This window comes from Pelmatolapia mariae, linkage group LG9 (genome assembly GCF_036321145.2).
Source record: "Pelmatolapia mariae isolate MD_Pm_ZW linkage group LG9, Pm_UMD_F_2, whole genome shotgun sequence".
NCBI classification, from domain to species: domain Eukaryota; kingdom Metazoa; phylum Chordata; class Actinopteri; order Cichliformes; family Cichlidae; genus Pelmatolapia; species Pelmatolapia mariae.
Genome location: NC_086235.1, coordinates 1,275,001 through 1,294,471, shown reverse-complemented (window position 1 = coordinate 1,294,471; position 19,471 = coordinate 1,275,001). Strand labels below are relative to the sequence as shown.

General features: G+C 48.1%; 1 protein-coding gene across 1 annotated transcript; it reads left to right on the top strand.

Moving 5' to 3' along the window:
• Positions 1-1,265: 1,265 nt before the first annotated feature.
• On the top strand, positions 1,266-7,512 carry eci2 (enoyl-CoA delta isomerase 2). Its single transcript, XM_063484141.1, has 11 exons — positions 1,266-1,457; positions 2,323-2,381; positions 2,665-2,768; positions 3,479-3,577; positions 3,806-3,997; positions 4,082-4,151; positions 4,457-4,559; positions 4,836-4,956; positions 5,993-6,082; positions 6,524-6,667; positions 6,922-7,512. Exons 1-11 carry the CDS (start codon positions 1,402-1,404, stop codon positions 7,075-7,077), a joined length of 1,194 nt encoding a protein of 397 aa, XP_063340211.1. The 5' UTR covers positions 1,266-1,401; the 3' UTR covers positions 7,078-7,512.
• Positions 7,513-19,471: the final 11,959 nt, after the last annotated feature.

Sequence of the window (19,471 nt, the reverse complement as noted above, 5' to 3'; positions counted from 1 at the left end):
TTTCTCTCGTTTGGAGCACTGGGTGGGCATTAGGGGCACAGCACTGGAGTGGTTCAGGTCCTACTTGGCGGGGCGAACTTTCTGTGTCAGTCTCGGTGACTATGTGTCGTCCTCCGCTCCCCTCTTGTGTGGTGTCCCACAGGGCTCAGTTCTAGGCCCCCTCCTCTTCTCTTTATATCTGCTTCCTCTTGGTTCTGTACTGAGAAAGCACGGCATTGCTTTCCACTTTTATGCTGATGACTGTCAGATCTATGTCCCTCTAAAGGAAAAAGGCAGATACCTCACACAGCCATTACTCCAGTGTCTCGATGACATTAAGGCTTGGATGTCTGTCAACTTTTTAAAATTCAATGATAAAAAGACAGAGGTGATGGTTTTTGGTAGCCCCACTGAGACCCCCAATGTGTATTTAGATTCCCTGGCCCAGTATGTTAAGCCAACTGTCACAAACCTGGGGGTCAAAGTGGACTGTGATCTGAAGTTTGACTGTCAGATTAGGGCAGTGGTAAAATCTAGCTTCTTTCAGCTCAGGCAGCTGCCAAAAATAAAGCCAATTCTTTCACGGCAGCACTTTGAGACAGTGATCCACGCCTTTGTTAGCACTCGGCTGGATCACTGTAATGCACTTTATATTGGGGTCAGCGCATCATATATTACCCAACTACAGAGGGTGCAAAATGCCGCAGCTCGTCTTTTAACTGGCCCTCGAAAGTTTGAGCACATTTCCCCTGTTTTAGCTTCACTTCACTGGCTGCCCATTTCTTTTAGGATTCATTTTAAAAAAATTTTTTTTTGCTTTTAAAGCTCTCCATGGCCTCGCCCCATCTTATCTCTCTAAGCTGCTACAGCCTTGCTGTTTTCTGTTATTCTATTGTTTTAACTTATTTTCTGTACAGCACTTTGTTCCTGTGCTGGGTATTTTAAAGTGCGTTATAAATAAAATTGGATTGGATACTTAATGAGAAGGTACCTATGTCTGTGTGATGCTGACATCAGCTCATAGCCTCTTAAATATGGTCACTTCTGGACACAGAAAGCAACATGGTGGCAGCAAGAGGCTCCACAACTGTGCTACAGCCATCTTTTATATACAGTCTGTCCATTTTATTAGTTTCTATTACTAATCAAATCAAATCATGTGAGCTCAGTCTGTGTTGAAGCTGACTTTATTTATTTTTTGGCTTTATTCCATAGATACTGTCAGGACTGACAGGAAACAGAGAGAGAGGAAGACATGCAGCTGTTCTCTTTAACCAATGGGAGAGCAGGAGATGACGGCGTGGGCGGGAGCAGCGATGTAAACATGTTAGCCGCTGATTAGCTCCACTGTGGCGACGCTAGTTAACCTTTCACCGCCTTAGCCCGTCCTCCCGAACCTTGGACCCCCGGATCTGCGCTTTAATGGCCGGCGTCGCCCTGAGGTGCTCCGCTGTCTGGCGCCGTGTCACATTAACAAGGTATGACCGGGGAGGCCCGCCGGTGCGGGGTGTTTGAGGCGGAACCAGAAGTTTAGATGCTAACTGTAGTTAGAAAAGTCTGTAGGAAGTTAAATGGACTGATTCTTATAGAGCGCTTTTCTACTCTCACGGAGTACTCAAAGCGCTCTATACAACATGCCTCATTCACCCAATCACACCCATTCTCACAAGCACTTTATCTACACTTAGTGCTTTCTAACGACATTCATACACATTCATACTCCGATGGATGCATCGGAGAGCAAGTTGGGGTTAGTATCTTGCCCAAGGATACTTGACATGCAGACTGGAGGAGCCAGGGATCGAACCACCGACCTTCCGATCAGTAGGTGACCTGCTCTACCTCCTGAGCTACAGCCACCTCCTAACAGCTAGCTAACAGTTAGCATGGCTGTTAGCACTGAGTGTCGGCGGGTCTGTGGTTACCTGACAGCTAACTACACCTGTCAGACTCAGGTGTCACACAGAGACGGGCTGAGGCTGACAGGTGCGCTGCTCGCGCTCGAAGCGGAGAAATATCAGCTGTTATATAAGCAGCTAGCATGGCTGCAGCTAGCATGGCTGCAGCTAGCCGCGACCTTTGCTCCACATTCAGACATGACGTGAAGATGAGGCTCAGCTTCATCCTCTGTTCATTCAGTGAGCGGGTCACAGGTGAGCAGACAGGTGGGCTAGCATGTTATAGCTCATATTCACTCTGAAGATGGAGGTTCTGCTCTTAAATGACGAAGAAGCCACAGCAATAGTCTTCATCACTGAGCTGCGCCTGTTTGGGTGAAGCTGTAGTGAAAGTGTGAGTCAGGTTAGTCATGATTGTAAACACTGTGTGTGCTTCTGTTTCCAGCTCAGTCCGATCCAACATTCCCAGCCTGAAGTTTCACACCACAGCGTCTCCCATGATGGGTGAGTATCATCATCATCATCATCATCATCCTCCATGATGTTCACAGCAGCAGGAGAGCCTTCAAAGCACAGTGAGTTATAAACAGGTGTTATTATGGGGACGGAGAGGACAGAGCCCAGCGCAGGTTTGTATCATGTTTATTTCTGCTGGGATTTTATAATCTCACAGTAAGTTCTCCACGTTAATCTCAGAGGCCCTGAGGAGCTCAAACAGCACATGTACTGATGATGATGATGATGATGATCGGGGATTCTTGGTGATGATGTCATTGCGTGTTTTCAGGTGTGACGGTGGAGCAGTTTGAGCAGGCGAAGAGCAAACTGTCGACGCTGAAGAACGACCCGGGCAACGAGGTCAAACTGAAGATCTATGCTCTCTTCAAACAGGTGCCAGTTCCCCACATGTTCCACACGTTCCACACGTTCCACATGTTCCACATTCAGACATTTGGTGTTCTGGAAAATTCTCACGTGGAGCTTTTCAAAGCAGGTTTTAAAATGGTTAATCCAGATTTGTCAAACCTTTTTTAAAACAAAAAAAATCATGTCCTCCTTTAAAAAAAAGCTTTAAAAAATGATACTTATGAAAACTTCATAAAACTGTGTCTAATTTTCAGTAACCTCAGTGTAAAAAACTAATTTAATTGGTGTTACTGTGGGACTGATTAGATTTGGTAGTGAAGGAAAATATAAGTCGCTCCATCTCGTTACTGAGCTTCACTGCTGCCACCTGCCAGAGTCTTACGTTAGCTGTGGGGCCAGCTGTGGGGTCAGCTGTGGGGTCAGCTGTGGGGTCAGCAGCTGCTTCTGTTTCTGCTCGTTCTTCAGCGGTCGGTCATCTCGGTTGAAGATGTGAGTAAAACTGTGCTCAGCGTTCAGATGTGGGAGCGTGCTGATCTCCTGTCATTGGCTGGAGTCATGCGTGGTCTGCTAACAGCAGCTTTGTCTCCTCGGAGCGCTAACGTGAAGCTGAGCTCGACACGTGTGACAGAGATGCTCAAAACTCTGCCCCGGTGTAAAAGTCCCGGTGTGTGGGTTCATGAAGGACTTCAGTTTAAGTTCACCTGCTCCTCTTCCTCCTTTTCCTCCTCGCTCAGGCCACCCAGGGTCCCTGCAACGCTCCCAAACCCGGCATGCTGGACTTTGTCAACAAGGCCAAGTGGGACGCGTGGAAGTCTCTGGGCTCCATCTCACAGGTACAAACACAGCAGGGAGATAAATGATGAAGGGTCGTTGCTCAGCTGTCTGTAGGAAGTCTTTTATTGTCTCGGGACTTCAGGTTAACGGCTGCAGACAGGTTCAAGTTTTTCCTGAATGAAAGAGCGTCGCTGCGCTCGGAGCTCACAGACCTGCTCCTCCTTTAGCTTCTTGATGCTAACAGGCCGCTCTGCTGTGTTCTTTCCTCTTTGGTTTGAATCTGTTAGGATGAAGCCCGACAGAAGTACTGCGACCTGATTGGCTCCCTGGTGGAGGCAGAGACTGGAAGCTCCGCCCAGGTGAGCGCACAGCCAGCTGGGAGCGGTGCGACCTACGAGACGCTGTTGGTCACCAAGGAGGATGACATCACCACCATCAAACTGAACCGACCGGCCAAGAAGAACGCCATCACGACCGAGGTCAGCCACGCTTCAGACCGAAGCTCTACTCTGAAACTAAAACATGTAAACTGCTTTTCTTCTTATATTTGTGTTTCCTGTCAGATGTACAAGGAGATCATCGCCGCTCTGGAGCAGGCGGCCACGGACGACTCTGTCATCACCGTCGTTACAGGTACACACACACACACACACACGGGGCTGTGTGTCAGGTCCTGTGAGCTTCCAGAACGAGCCGCTGACAGGAAGAAGAGTCAAATGAATAAAGTTGTGCTGCTGTGTGAATGTTTCTGGTTCATCATCAGGCCTGCAGATGTTTCTGTTACTGAACATCATGAATGAATTGTTGCTGTTCGTGGTGAGAATGAGTCTGAGGAAACGCGGTGGTGCGTCCTCGCTGGGACTAAACTCCGACTCCTGACTGAAACCTTCAGTCTTGTGTTGAAGTGAACACGTGTTCTCTTCGTTCTCACGTTTCAGGCGCCGGCGATTTCTACTGCAGTGGAAACGACCTCACCAACTTCACCAAGATCCCGGAGAACGGGGTGGAGGAGATGGCCAGACGTGGTGCAGATCTGCTCAGGTGACTGTTCATGATGGAAGCAGCAGGAAACCCACTGTACTCGAGTAAAAGTACCAAAATATTCATGTCTTTAAGTACAGCGTGGGTCACAGTGGCTCTGCATGCATGCTGTCATCTGCATCATGTGAGGTCCTTAAAGGTCGTCTCCTTGTTGACCTCTGAACCTCAAACTGACCTGAAGGAGAGATCAGCCCACCCTGAATCATTCCTGCACAGTCAGGATGTTTGATTTGGTGCCAAACCTGAAACCCTGCGCTCTCCTCTGTCTCTCTGCAGGAAGTACGTGAACGCTTACATAGACTTCCCCAAGCCGCTGGTTGCCGTGGTGAACGGACCGGCTGTGGGCGTGTCTGTCACTGTGCTGGGCCTCTTTGACCTGGTCTACGCGACAGAGAGGGTGCGCACACACACACACACACACACACACACACACAGAAGTCGTCACATGATGATGATGATGATGAAACCTTTGTGACTCGTAGGCTCAGGATGTTTGAGTGCAGACTCAGGTGTTTCCTTACCTGGATGATGATCTTGCCTCTGTGATCACGTCACAGCTGGACCTGCTCTGCTTGTTTATTCTGTGACTGCAGCGTAGCGTGATTATCAGTGCACGATAACACAGCTCTGCAAAACACCATCTCCCTCCATCACCCACAGTGTTTTTGCTAAAACATGAGTTGATGTTTTAACAACAGCCATGAAAAAATGAATATTTTGTTACATTAACTATGCATAACTGTTGTGAGACTCCTGATCTTTCACTATGAACAAAATAAACCTGCTGGGACTCGATCATCTGAGCTCCTCACACCACCAAACCCACCGTACCCTCCTCCCTCCTACTGACTCCCACAATTCCTCACATTTTCTATTTGTATTTCTCTGGAGTCTGTTCATGTGGATGCAGGTGTCCATGATCAGTGAACTGACCCCCCCAGCCCATTGTTCACTCAGTGGGCTGGAAACCTGCAGTCAGCTGAGACTGAAGACGTCAGCTGGATGATGACGAAACGTTTCTGAAAACGTCCAGATGAACGGAATCAACTTTTGGAGATTTACTTACCGGGATGATTGAGCATGCATCAGGATATCATTGATATGTTTCTTGACTCAGGTATAGGACCCCAGATTTCAGTTTAAAAAGGGAAACGACACGTAATTAAACTAAAAAGAGTTACAAGAAAACCTGACGAGATGGAATTTTATTTAATGTTTTTCCCGGTTTCAGTGAGTAAAAATAAGAAGCAGTCAAATGCAGTTTGCAGGCCTGTGTTATCCTCATTTATATGATGCTGGGTGTTTATGCAGAGCTTCATTGTTATTATTAATGAACAATTTAACGTCCAGTTTCCATGAAAGACACCTTTTCAGGTCACATGACACACAGCGACCTGCTCCAGGTGATGACGCTGTGCCTCTGTGTGTCTCAGGCCACCTTCCACACTCCGTTCAGTCAGCTGGGTCAGAGCGCCGAGGGATGCTCCTCCTACATCTTCCCTAAACTCATGGGTGCTGCTAAGGTACACACACACACACACACCCACACACACTCCTCGTGCATATGGTACGACAATGTTTCTACATGCCCCTGGTACTCTGCTCAGAAACACTTTGCCACACACACACACACACTCACAGGTCTGCCCCCTGCTGGTAACCCGTGTACACTGCAGGCAGCTGTTAGGACTGATGACATGTTTCCTTCTGTGTATGTGTGTGAGGTCATACAGTGAAAGTGTTCCTCTGTGGATGACATGAAAGGAAAACACTGATTTCATCTCTTTGATTTCAAGCTGCCTCATTTTTAGTTACATTTTACAGCATTTAAATCTTTGGACCTAAAACCATCACAGTTAGTAAAACGGCTGTAACCATGGTAACACTGATGTGACGTGAGTGTCTGCTGGTTGGACACAGACAGAGGACATGACCTCTCTCTCTCTGTCTCCTTCTGTCTTCAGGCCAGCGAGATGCTGCTGTTCAACAAGAAGCTGACGGCGGTTCAGGCCTGCGAGCTCGGCCTGGTCACCGAGGTTTTCCCCGACAGCAGCTTCCAGTCGGAGGTCTGGACTCGGCTGAAGGCCTACGCCAAGCTGCCCCGCAACGTAATCACACACAGACTTACTCGAGTACTCTACTGCTTTACAGTACTTACTGTCCTGTTAGCAGTTAGCTCTGAGGTGACCCAGAAACTGGTCTCTGTGTATAAAGGACTTCGTCCTGGGCACAAAAGGATTTTCTTATGTTGAGTAAATTTACTTCAGAGTGATGCTGACGGCTGTGTCTGCAGGGAAACGAGTCCAGGCCCTGAATCAGCTTAATCTGACCTCTGACCTCTCTGTCTCCGCCCCTCTTTCAGTCTCTGGCTCTGTCCAAACAGCTGATCCGCTCGGTGGAGAAGGAGCGGCTGCACGCCGTGAACGACGCCGAGGTGGAGCGCCTGACGGAGCGCTGGACGTCAGACGAGTGTTTCAACGCCGTCATGAGCTTCTTCCAGGCCAAGGCCAAACTCTGAGGAAGAGGAGGCGTGCATGATGAAGATGATGGTTATTAATTGTAAATGTTGTAGAGTAACTTAGAGCAGACTGTAGGATGTTTCGTGACCAATCACAGCTCAGGTTGAGGCGCCACAGACAGAAAACAGTTCACAGGTGATTCTCTGTAGTGTGAGCGCCACCTGGTGGGCGGGGTAGGGAGGTGCAGAGGCTCTGAGGCTGTGGCGGCAGGTCTCATATCAGTGAATGAAACGCAGGCTTAAAGCTCACAGAGCTTCTGTCCTCAGCTGATGTTTCAGGAGGAGTCAGTGTGAGTCTGAGCTGATGGACCAGCTTCAGTTTTTACACCGTGATGCTTTAGTGTGCTCACTGCTGTTAAAGTGCCTTAAACACTCTGTAACTGCTGCTCAGCGTTCTCCCACGTCTGTTTGTCCAATAAAGTCATAATCACTCGATGAGGTCGTCTTCTCTGTAAATATTCAGTCTGTGTTTGTGGGTGTTTAGAAAGGACACTTTATAATCTCCTACAAAAATATAAAATCTGTCTGACAGCTATCATTTTCATCACCCTCATTCTTTAAATCAAACTAGCCGTCAGAGTTGATGTGTGAAGGCCGACAAAGATGCCCAACGGATTTACTTTACCCAGTGGGTCATCACGGCCTTGCCGTATTGGTCCATTTGATTGACCTTTATTATTTATTTATTTTATTTCATTTCAAGTTATCATAGACGGGACAGACTTGAGTGGGGGATAGGACGGGGAGAAAAAAGAGAGGGAGGGGAAGAAAAACAGGAAGAGGGAGAGTGAGAGAGGACACTAAAAAAAGAAGAAAAAAAATCACCTGTAGAGGAAAAAAGAGCAACAGAATAAAAACAACGTCATTGCAATAACCTAAATAAATGTCAATAACAGTAAATACTAAATATTGAATGTTGTGCAGCACACAGTGTGCTTTGAGGTAGAAGCCAAGAAAGGTGTAGTTTGTGTCTGTGAGCACCTGTGTACACCGGAGTTCATCCAGCTGTTCTGCCAGAGGTTTTATAATAACGCTGGGACAACGTTTGGCCAACACAGGACTCCTGTGGCCCGGAAACCTGAACTCCAACTAACATGATCCTCCTGCTTTCACTCGTTCAGGACGAGTCTTCATCATTTTGACTCGTATAGATGAAGCACAGCCCCCACCGACTCTGTACTTCTAACTGCCGACAGAGGGCGCTGTCTGAGCAGCAGCCATGAAGCCAGACTCGTACAGATATTCCTAAATGAGAAACATGAGCCCAGACTTTGACCCATGACACGCTCCTGTGGTTCAGATCAAATGGAGGCGGGATGGTGAAGACGAACGACCCACCCGGTCATTTCCTGTCTGCTCTGCCATCCTGTCAGTGACGGCTAACATGCAGGTTAAACCCCGCCTATTAACTCTGATTCTGTTTTATCATTTTATGTAATGTAAATGTCAGAACAGCTGGACTGTGAGTTTAATGAAGAGTTTAGCAGCTGTACCTAATAAACTGGACACTGCATCCGCTGATGAGAAGCAGCAGGAGTTAAACATCAGACAGAATCGGGCTGGTTTTAGATGAGACGCTGTTAGAAATCAGAGATTTGAAAGATTATTAGGGGCGTGGCCTCTGTGAGTGACAGGTGGATGGTGACACAGGTGGCTGTAGCTGCTAGCTGTCTGCTGGCTTCACCTGAACTGGACCTCTGCACGTGTTTGTGCTGTTGGAGCCTTTTTAATGACGTCATGTGACCAAAAACACGGCTGCTGTGAGGTCAGTGTACTAACAGAGTGTCCACGGTGTGTTAAAGGCCTCGTGCTAGTGAGGTGTCTAACCCTTAAGCTAAAGAAGAAGAGTGGTCACTGAAGTCTTCATTAATGAAGTGCTGGAGCCTGCAGGTTAAAGTCAGTGAGAGTAAAAACACAGGAAAGATGTTAATTTTTAATCTTTTGTCAGATTTATTAAACTAAAGTTGGTCAAACTCGATTTAATGAGCTTCTCAAACTGCTGATTGAATACAGCTGCTCAGATTTATCACAGCGCGTCTTCACAGGAAGTGATGTAATCCTGCTTACAGCATTTTCATTCTAGGAGGACGCTCGTGTGAGATCACAGTTTGGGAACATTTACTCCATCAGGATCTGATCATGTGCACCTCAGATCCTTTAAATCTTCCTGCAGACAGGTTGGTGCTCGTGGAGTGGCCGGTGTGTGGCCTGCTGAGGGTTTGGACACATCCTTCACATGAAATACAAGACGGGTGGAAAACCAGCTGCCAGTCTGCACTCTCAGCATCCGCTCGTCTCCTCCCTTCCTCGTCTCCTCCCTTCCTCGTTCTGTTTCCCTGTTTTGTTCTGCAGCTCCACCCGGTCAGGTTTCCCTCGGCTTGTCTCCCACTCAGCTCACATTCACCCACAGTCGTCCTCCTCCACGTTTCACTTGGTGGTTCAGTGAAGTCACATTTCTGGAGCAGCAAACACAGACACTAAATGTCAGAGAGAATAGTGTTCTGCAGAAATCTCTGAAACATCAGAGAAAAAATCGAAAAGCTCAACAACAGGTGGAGGACAGGTGGAGGAGTACACACAGAGGCAACATGGCTAAAAACACACAAAACAACCTCAAAGACTAAAACTGCTCGTACACGAGCACAGAGGGCTGAAAAAGACCCACACATGGCTAAAAACAGACACCAAGAAGCACAGCGATGATGTCACGGAGGCTTTAAGGTCACGGGCTGTTTGGTCGACAGCGCCGCTACTTTCTGGGCCAATCACAGGGCAGAGTGTGTCCTGTTAGATCATGTGATCACGTTGGCTTCATAACCTCAGACTTACACTGAGGTGATGTTTGTACCTCCATGTCTGAGCCCACATCTGCTGGATGACACATTGGAGTCGAGGGGGAGGATCAGGGAGGCGGAGCTTAGACTGCTGCCCCCTGTGACCTTTACCTGGATAAAAGGTAGAGATGGATGGATGGATGTGTATTCAGTGTTCAGGGAAACACACAGACTCTGTTTCCCACTGACCTGCCATCTGTCAGAGAGAGAGGAGGTGAAGAAGACGTGATTCCTGCAGTTTTTATGCTTTTACCTTCAGTTGTTCATAAATTAAACTAAAACACGCCGTGCTGCGTCGCTGTTATGTTCATTACCTCCATGAAGGAGGTCATGTGATCGGTTTGTTGGTCATTACCCAAAAAACCAGAGTCCAATGAAAACGCTGAGGCTTCACCCGACTCAGAAGTGATTGAAGTTGATCTGCATCCAGGAATTATTTTGGGAGAACTCTTCACTGCTGTGAGAGGAGCAAACTGAACATCTGGCACAGTCAAATGAGAAAACTGGGAGATGTTCTCATGATCCAGATGTGCTCCTAGATCCTAGGACTCGGTGGAGGTCAGCAGCTCCAGCTTCAGGATGAGCTTGTTGTGATTCTCCGCCTGCCTTCAGCCAGTTATCTGTGACACCAACTCTAACCAGGTAACACCAGTGTGGCGTTTCTGGTTTCATAGTCATGGAATAAATAAAAGAATCATTCTGACAAACATCATAAACTGTTCACACTTTCTCCAAACCAGCTCTGAAACAAATGACGACCTCTGAAGGTCGACTGAACTCACGTTCTTCAATGATGATGAAACCAGCTGAGCTCAGTCAGCACTGATAGTTAAAGAGCATGAAAGCAGACTTTTCAGTTCGATGTAACAATCCTTAGTTTCTCTAATAAATGAGACAAAATACCAAAATGTTGTTTGTGGATGGATGGATGAATGGATGGATGGATGGATGGATGGATGATGGTTGGATGGATGGATGGTGGATGGATGGATGATGGATGGATGGATGTACGGATGGATGATGGATGGATGGATGATGGTTGGATGGATGGATGGTGGATGGATGGATGGATGGATGATGGATGGATGGATGATGGATGGATGGATGGATGGATGGATGGATGGATGGATGGATGGGCAGATGGATGATGGATGGATGGATGATGGATGGATGGATGGGTGGATGGATGATGGATGGATGGATGGGCAGATGGATGATGGATGGATGGATGATGGATGGATGGATGGATGGATGATGGATGGATGGATCGATTGATGATGGATGATGGATGGATGGATGGATGATGGATGGATGGAGGATGAATGGATGGATGGATGGATGATGGATGGATGGATGATGGATGATGGATGGATGGATGGATAATGGATGGATGATGGATGGATGGATGATGGATTGATGATGTATGGATGGATGGATGATGGATGGATGGATGGATGGATGATGGATGGATGATGGATGGATGGATGGATAATGGATGGATGATGGATGGATGGATGATGGATGGATGATGGATGGATGGATGATGGATGGATGGATGGATAATGGATGGATGATGGATGGATGGATAATGGATGGATGATGGATGGATGATGGATGATGGATGGATGGATGGATAATGGATGGATGATGGATGGATGGATAATGGATGGATGATGGATGGATGGATGATGGATGGATGGATGGATAATGGATGGATGATGGATAATGGATGGATGATGGATGGATGGATAATGGATGGATGATGGATGGATGGATGATGGATGGATGGATGGATAATGGATGGATGATGGATGGATGGATGGATAATGGATGTATGATGGATGGATGGATGATGGATGGATGGATGGATAATGGATGGATGATGGATGGATGGATGATGGATGGATGGATGGATAATGGATGGATGATGGATGGATGGATGGATGATGGATGATGGATGGATGATGGATGGATGGATGGATAATGGATGGATGGATGGATGGATAATGGATGGATGGATGGATAATGGATGGATGATGGATGGATGGATAATGGATGGATGGATGGATGGATGATGGATGGATGGATGGATGATGGATGGATGGTGTAATAGACAGTTGTGCTGGGAGTGCTGTTGACTCCTCCACCAGCAGAGGGCAGGCTTGTGCTGTAGCTGTGCAGTAACAGAAAAATAAAAAGCTCCGTGGTCTCCTGAGCGCCGTCTGTTACCAACTGTTACAGTACAACACGGCCAGTCTGAAAGAGAAATGTGAAGATGAAGTTAAACTGCTGCAGAAGACAGCTGAGCTCGCTGACCTTTGACCTCAGTATCAGCAGAGTGAAGGTGCTTGGCTGCTCTCTGTGAGACTTTGTGATGCTTTGAGGCGACTTCTCCTCCGCTGTCCTGACCTAACTCTGAATCTGTCCACATCCACAGGAGGGTGGAGGTTTTATCCACGGAGACTCACACAGAGTCTATAGCATGAGCTCGCTCACTGAACCAATCAGATCGATGCATTTCTAGGTTGAGTTCCTCCAGAGTTTAATGGAGCAGAGGATTAAACTTCACAGCTGAAGAACGAAGACAGAGCTGGATTTACCTGATGTGACCTCCGAACATCAAGTCAGGACAGAGAGGAGGAAGAGGAGGAGGAGGAGGAGATAACACAGAGTCATTGATGAAGAGCGAGAGAAAGGGTGGGGGAGGGGTAACGAGCTGGGAAAGCAGAGATGGTTTTGGTGGAAGAAAACAAAATGAGAGGCGAGGTTGTCATGAGGCTCAAAGGTTTAAACAGACGTGAGCTGAAGGTGAACAATAATGACAGTAAACTACAATCAAATAATAAAAAATAATAATAAACACGTCCACACATCGACTTTCACAACAGCTGAAGGTCGAGGAGTTCAGGAACCCGTCCATCAAAGGACAGGAAGCAGTGTGTCCCGGTTAATGTGGACGATACAGCGAGCAGCAGCTCGGGGACCTGAAGCCTCAGGAGGAAGAGTCCGGGTCAGAGTCGGGGGATCCTGTATCTGCTCCCAGCTGCCAGCTGAGCGTCTCAGCTCATGGTTTTAACAGGAGAAAGAAAACCAAACATTTATAACAAACTAACTGTTTGTGTAGTTTCTAACACGGGCGTGTTTGGAGGCGTGTGATTGGTTCATAAATCTGTCTCCATCATGTGATGTCTGTGAGTGTTTCAGTGATCCAGCTCTCTGTGAGTCTGTGACGGGAGCACCTGCTTATTCCCGTCACGTCGTCCTCCCTCGCAGACCTGATTGGGGTCTCGGTGTCAGACAGGTTTTCGGCGACCTCGCCGAGGACACGCCGGCTGCGTTCTCGCATCAGAGAGCCTCCTCCCGCCGGAGATCCTCACCGCGCTCTGCAATCAGCTCAGCATTTACATTCAGATGACTGCGCCGAGCCGCTGGAATGAAAATTTCCTCAGAGATCAGCTGGGGACTCGTGCAGATGGGAGGGGGAGGACGTGACAGCGCCGCCTCACACCTGTCCTCACATGACATTTCCAAGTTGGCCTGAAAGTCTAATCACCAGGATTTAATCACATCTGCTCCGTGTGCAAATCTAAATATTCATGCAGCTCTGCAGCGTGAGCTGATGGAAATAGATGTCATCTTCTGACCTGCTGACCTTTCTCCAGGATAGCATCAGGCTGCAGCTCCTGCTGCTGTGCAAACATCTGGAGCTCTGCTCTCTATGTGTCGTTATTATTGGTTTAATGGGCTGAGCTGTGTGCTCTTAATACATGGAAAAAATCAAATGACCAGAGAAGACCTGAAACCCTCTGTGGATCCCATGTTGACCATCAACATGACTGATTTTATATCTGCTTATTTTCACTTTACGTGTCTGTTAATTAGTGCAAACTAACAGGATATTAAAGCCTGATGAAAGTGAGACCCGAGCTCTCAGATCTATAACTCATACAATGATTCAGGATCCAGGTCTGACTTCAGTCTTTTACTTGTTCAGCTGAGTAAAGACAAAAAACATGAATGAGTCCAGTTCAGGTGAAGCTAGCAGCTACAGCCACCTGTCAGTCACAGAGGCCACGCCCCTAATAAAGCAAACTTTAATCCTAGTACGATTTAGACAGGTGAGTTATAAAAGCATCCTCCCCGAGTGCACGGACTCGCTGCACCATCTTGTGGTTCAAAGAGGTATTACATGAGAGTACAGCCTGCTGTGTAGAGCTTCAGCTGATGTCTCTGCAACACATCACAGTCGCAGCTGCTCTGCTGTGAAAGTGTACCTGAGCAGGTGTGTCTATAAGGCCTGTAAGAGGGCCGGAGGCAGGAGCCTGATGTTCACTGTGTGATGGTGGCAGGTGTGAGCTCGCTCTGTGTAGCAGACCCTCATTAAGATTCAGGAGGAGGCGCGGCTCGCCCCGGAGTGACTCCTCTCAGCGATCAAACCCACTGACCCGCTGCAGCGACGGATTCTCCTCCTCCCTGGCGTGCGGGGGGAGGCGGCTCTTCTGGTTGGCTGGCTTCATTGCGCTGTGGTTTGGTTGGCAGCGCAGCATCAAAGCTGTTACTCAGAATCTGGAGGAGCTGGAGGCGTTTTCACTGCTGCTTCATTTCCACACTGTTAAACTCCCACTCAGCACTACATCCTGCAAATGCTGCTTATTCACCTGCTGACCTTTGACCTGTGCCACTGACCCTCTGACCCACATCTGAATGAAAACATTAGAAATAAATTAATCTAATCTTGTTGCGACACAGATAAACCACCGCCCGAGGTAACCACGGAAACCTGAACGTTTTACACGTGTGACACCTGAGTGCTTCCTGTCCCGCCCACAGATCACAAGGACTGCCTTCCTGGTGTCGGATCAAAGTGACTGAACTGTTCCCGGCAGAGGTTCCTTCCTCACACTCCCACAGTGGGAAAGTGTGCTGCCACCTGAGGAGGATCCACTCCCACTGAAGTTTATGACTCTGGTGAATTAAACGTAGTGACAGTAACATAAGACACATAAGACATGCTGATGGAGCGCTGATGGAGCGCTGATGGAGCGCTGATGGAGCGTGGGGTTCGTCCACTTGGCTCACTTCTGGTTGCTTCGTTTTCCAGTCCCACCTGTGCCGAGGCGGACCTGGCTGACCTGTGCAGATGTGACCCCGCCCCCAGACTTCTTCATCAAAGCGGCTTCAGCGAGTTCACGTGGACTCTGCGGGCGGCTGCAGCCTCGCGGGGTCGCCCGGGAGACGAACTCTCTCTGAGCGTTTGAAGAGGACGGAGGTGTTTCATTTCATCTCTCAGTCAGTCCCTGCATCACGGGGACGCTCTGAGCGTGTGAGCGACATTTACATTAACACGGCGTCCTGACCTACATACAGACTGCAGAGAGAGGGAGGTGCAATGCCACAGAGGAGGAGATGGAAGCTGAAACAAGCAAAGAAAGGAAAACTGAATGTAATGGATGGAGCTCGCTGTAGGCTGACTGTGAAACATTAATGCGCTCCTGTACTGCAGCGTGTAGGTGCAGCACGAGCAGGGCGGCGTGCAGCATACATCTGAGACTCCTCGCTCCCTCGTCTGCTCTGTGACACAAAGCAGAAACACTTCCTGAGTTTACAGTTTTCAGCTTTCACACTCGGGATGACAGTGAAGCTCCACCCACTCCTGCTGTGGGTGTGGCTGATGTCATGTTTCAGCAGGTACAAACATAATGTTTACCTGCATGGTGAAACGTGATTGGTCAATAGAAGGTGAACTAATGCACAGCTGTTGTGAGATCATACGCTGTGTAAAGGTTTGTGTGATCGTTGTTGTCTCCTGATCATCTTTGTACTGTGAGTCAGTACAACAACAACAACAAAGGCTAACAGCTGATTGGCTGATGAACTGTCCGTCCAGTGTTTGAGATCTGACTAAACTGATGGTTTAAAGTAGCTGCATGGATACGTGTCCATCTGAAGATGGTGAAGAGGTTTCTAGCAGCACTTTGTTCCTAAAACCAAAGAGCTTCTGGATTCAGACATCGTTTACCTGTCTGTTCATGTGGCTTTTAGGCATCGTGGTGTTGGAGGTGAATTTATACAACTCACAAAGCTGCGACGTTATTACGTATAACAACGGCAGCTTGCTAACATTTAGCTAACATTATAACAGCTGTTTTTCCCTCTGTGGGCGTGGCGTTATAGCATTGCTATGCTTGTGTACACCTGGAGTGCGTGATGTAACCATATGTACCAACCGACTCTATGAGTCTTAATGGATGCATTCAGGCTCCAGGAGTTTTCTCTGAAGGGTGTCTCTCTCTCCCTCTGAAACATTAACTCTCTTAAGCTGAGGTGGTTCAGGTACAGGACTAGGACGCCTCCTGAGGGAGGTGTTCTGGGCATGTTGTCACAGGAGGAGGTCCCGGGGCAGACCAGGACACACTGGAGAACTCCTCAGAGTTCCCCTGGAGGAGGTGGCTGAGGAGAGGGAGGCCAGGCTGCTGCCCCTGTGACCTAGCCCCGGATAAGCAGACTCATACTTTATTGAAGGTGGTGCTCCTCCGTTTAAGACAGCTCCTCCCTCGCTGCTCGTACTCCTTGATGGTTTCTGCATGTTATTAGTGGAAGAAGTTTTTTTGTCTCTACAGGGTCAGGGTCCTCAGGTCACGTGATGACCAGCGAGCTCCACCTCAGAAGACAGAGAGCTGCAGAGAAAGCTCACGGGTGGAGATTCATTCAGTCTTGTGTGTTTTGGGCGCAGTGCGGCAGTGGCGCCCTGTCAGGACACGCGAGGCAATAAATTAGGGTCAGATCATTTGGGGATGTAGGTACTAAAGCTAAGGTAACTTTATGTTAGTGCACGGCTTCAAACTTGAGTCTGTGCATTGATGGTTTGGACGTTTCATGCATTTAGAAAGTGGCTTATAAAGATGAGTAAAGCTGGACTCATGAGGCGTCTGTTACTGGTGGACGTGAGTAAACTGCTTGTTGTGAAATGAAACAAAATCAGCTTTTCATGCAGTCGTTTAAAAGTTTAGGAAGTGGAAAGTCACCAATAAACCATCCACATCAATCGGCAGGTGCGTGGAGAGCGAGCTGTGCTCTCAGTCACGCTGCGTCACTGAGGAATAATTCGGCGCCGTGATGAGAACATGCAAATTGATCTGCTTTTAAGCCCACCGGCTCGTTTGCTCTCTGCCCTGCACGGGTCGCCCGGCAGCTCTCAGACCTGCCTGATTGAGGTAAAAGCACATAAAAGTCAAACTGCGGGAGGATGACGTCCAAAAACATCGGCTTCATCTCCATAATGCATTCCAGCCTTCTCTGCTGGCCACAGGAAGCACGTTAAAACGAGGCAGAGGGTCACAGAGCTGCCTCATTTCCATTATTCATCTTCATAAAAGCTCTCAGACCGCTGAGTTTGGGGAAGGAATGAGGGGAATGTTAAAACTGTGCTCTCCTACTTATCTGATCACACCCACATCTGGTTACACATCTGCTTCTGTCTGAGGCAGCACTGATGGAGGCAGGTGCAGATGAGGGGTCTTCATCGATGAAGGTCCTGAGTGTGGTTACAGTACAGACCACAGTGCTGTTATTTAAATAACACTGAAGCGTGCTGTTACGTGTACGCAGTTATAGTTTATGACAGGTACACAAGTACAAATACACCACAAGAACTCTTCAATGAGCCGTGTGTTCAAAAACGTTCGCCGCTGTGATGGTGTGAAGGCTGTGAACCTGCTGGTCATGGCGTCCATCGGCAGCTCTGGGTCTCTGCTCAGACCTGCAGCTGTCCTGGTTCTGGTCCTGCAGTCCAAAAGCACCTGTTGGCTCAGTCAGTCTCTGCTCTTAGACTGGATTCACCTTTCACTGAAGCAGAGCTCATTTCTATCACCTGTAATTTCCACCACAGTTTTCATGGATGACGTTTGTTTTCTGATGAAAATGAGACAATAACTGAATAAAACGTGATGCAGGAGGACAGAAACACATCAACACTTTAATCAACAAATAAAAACGAGACAAAAATACATCCGGGAGACGAGGTCCAATCAGAGATCATCAAGTTGTGTAGAAAGGCGGGGCAGTTTAGAAGTGATCCAATCAGAAGTGATTGTGATGCAGTGAGGTTAGAGGCGTGGACACGTGGAGGAACGTAAAGTGCTTCATGAACCGTGTGAAGCAACAACACCACAAACGTTTACACCTGCTGGTAAAACACGCCGGCCCAAAGGAGGAGGAGCAATGCTTTGGAACACCTGAGCGTCCATCTTTACCTGCATGTTCAGAGCTCTGATCCACGCAGGAAGTAAAGGCTCAGAGGATGAGTGATGGCCTGTAAAACCCTGTAAACTAAACACTGTGACAGCTGAAGAAGGACGAGCTAAACCTGTGCGGAGCTGCTTACAGGTCTCAGCAAACAGCAGCTCAGGACCACAGTGACCAGGACTGAGAAGGTCAGCCAAGAGAAACCGAATTAAACCTGGAGACCTCCAGACCCGTCACACTCTGCTCCTCAGAGCTTCTCCCACCTATCGAAGAGAAGATGAAGCTGCAGACCACAGAGACTCAGGGAGACCCAGAAGCACCAGGAACCATCAGAGAACAGAAACAGAGTGAAAACAGACAAAAACCAATCAGCACTCAAAGTCAGTGTGAGTGTCCTGATGCTCCATCACCCAGGAGAGGAAAGGTTGATTCTGTTCATCTGGATGTTTTCAGTAGAAGAAACATTATGTTGCTGCTCGTTAGAGAGTTTCTGTCTGTGATGCTGAGCTAGTTTAATGCATGCACGCCTCCACTGTGTGTGATTGTGTGTGTGTGTGTCTGTTGTGGTTCTGGCTCTGCTGGATCTCCTCACAAACATCCCTGTGAGCTCGTTGTTGTTCAGCAGTTTTTGGGAACGTCACGAGTCTCCGACCGAGCCGAGCATCACTGCTGTGTTCTCGTCTCAGTGTGGACGATTCAGTCTCATTTAAAGGCTCTGATTGGTCTGTTTGTTGGTTAAAGACTTTCAGAGGGTCAGTTTGTGTTTGAGCTAACTCCAGCCGCTCTGTGGTGATTAAAGGCTGGACAAGAAAAAAACACAGATATGAGATGTTTAACACGAGGCCTCGTCTGTAGGGGTGGAGGTGTCCTGAGGAGCTGCAGCCTTTTGTCTTTACAGTTCAGCTGCTTCTCCAAACCTGCCACGATTGAATAAGAAGAGCCTGGAGCTAACATTCCCATCCATGCTCTCTGTCAGCTGGCTGCAGGAGGAGGCACATCTGCTGATTAAGAAGACATTATGTTTTATCCTGTGAGGTTACTGCGAGAGGTCATTCTGCCTGTTCAAAGGTCAAAGGTCAGTAACAGTAACTGGTGAGGTAACAGACATCTGCTGGATTGTTGTGGATGTCAGGTGAGGGATGGTCTGATGGTCTGTCCTGTCACTGAGGACACGTTGGGCGTCTCACAGGTGACACTGTCACACACACAGGTGACACTGTCACACACACAGGTGATCGTAGAGGCTCTCTGAAGGGTCGAGGGCTTCATGAGCTCCTGGGAGGGAAGCAGATGGTTGTTTGTGGCGCGTTTAAAGG

Excerpts from the sequence above, each read along its gene's own strand:
- eci2 (XM_063484141.1), top strand. The coding sequence starts at position 1,402 with ATGGCCGGCGTCGCCCTGAGGTGCTCCGCTGTCTGGCGCCGTGTCACA. Across the intron at positions 4,560-4,835 it reads CGTGGTGCAGATCTGCTCAG|GAAGTACGTGAACGCTTACA; the intron begins GTGACTGTTCAT and ends GTCTCTCTGCAG. Across the intron at positions 6,668-6,921 it reads ACGCCAAGCTGCCCCGCAAC|TCTCTGGCTCTGTCCAAACA; the intron begins GTAATCACACAC and ends CCCCTCTTTCAG.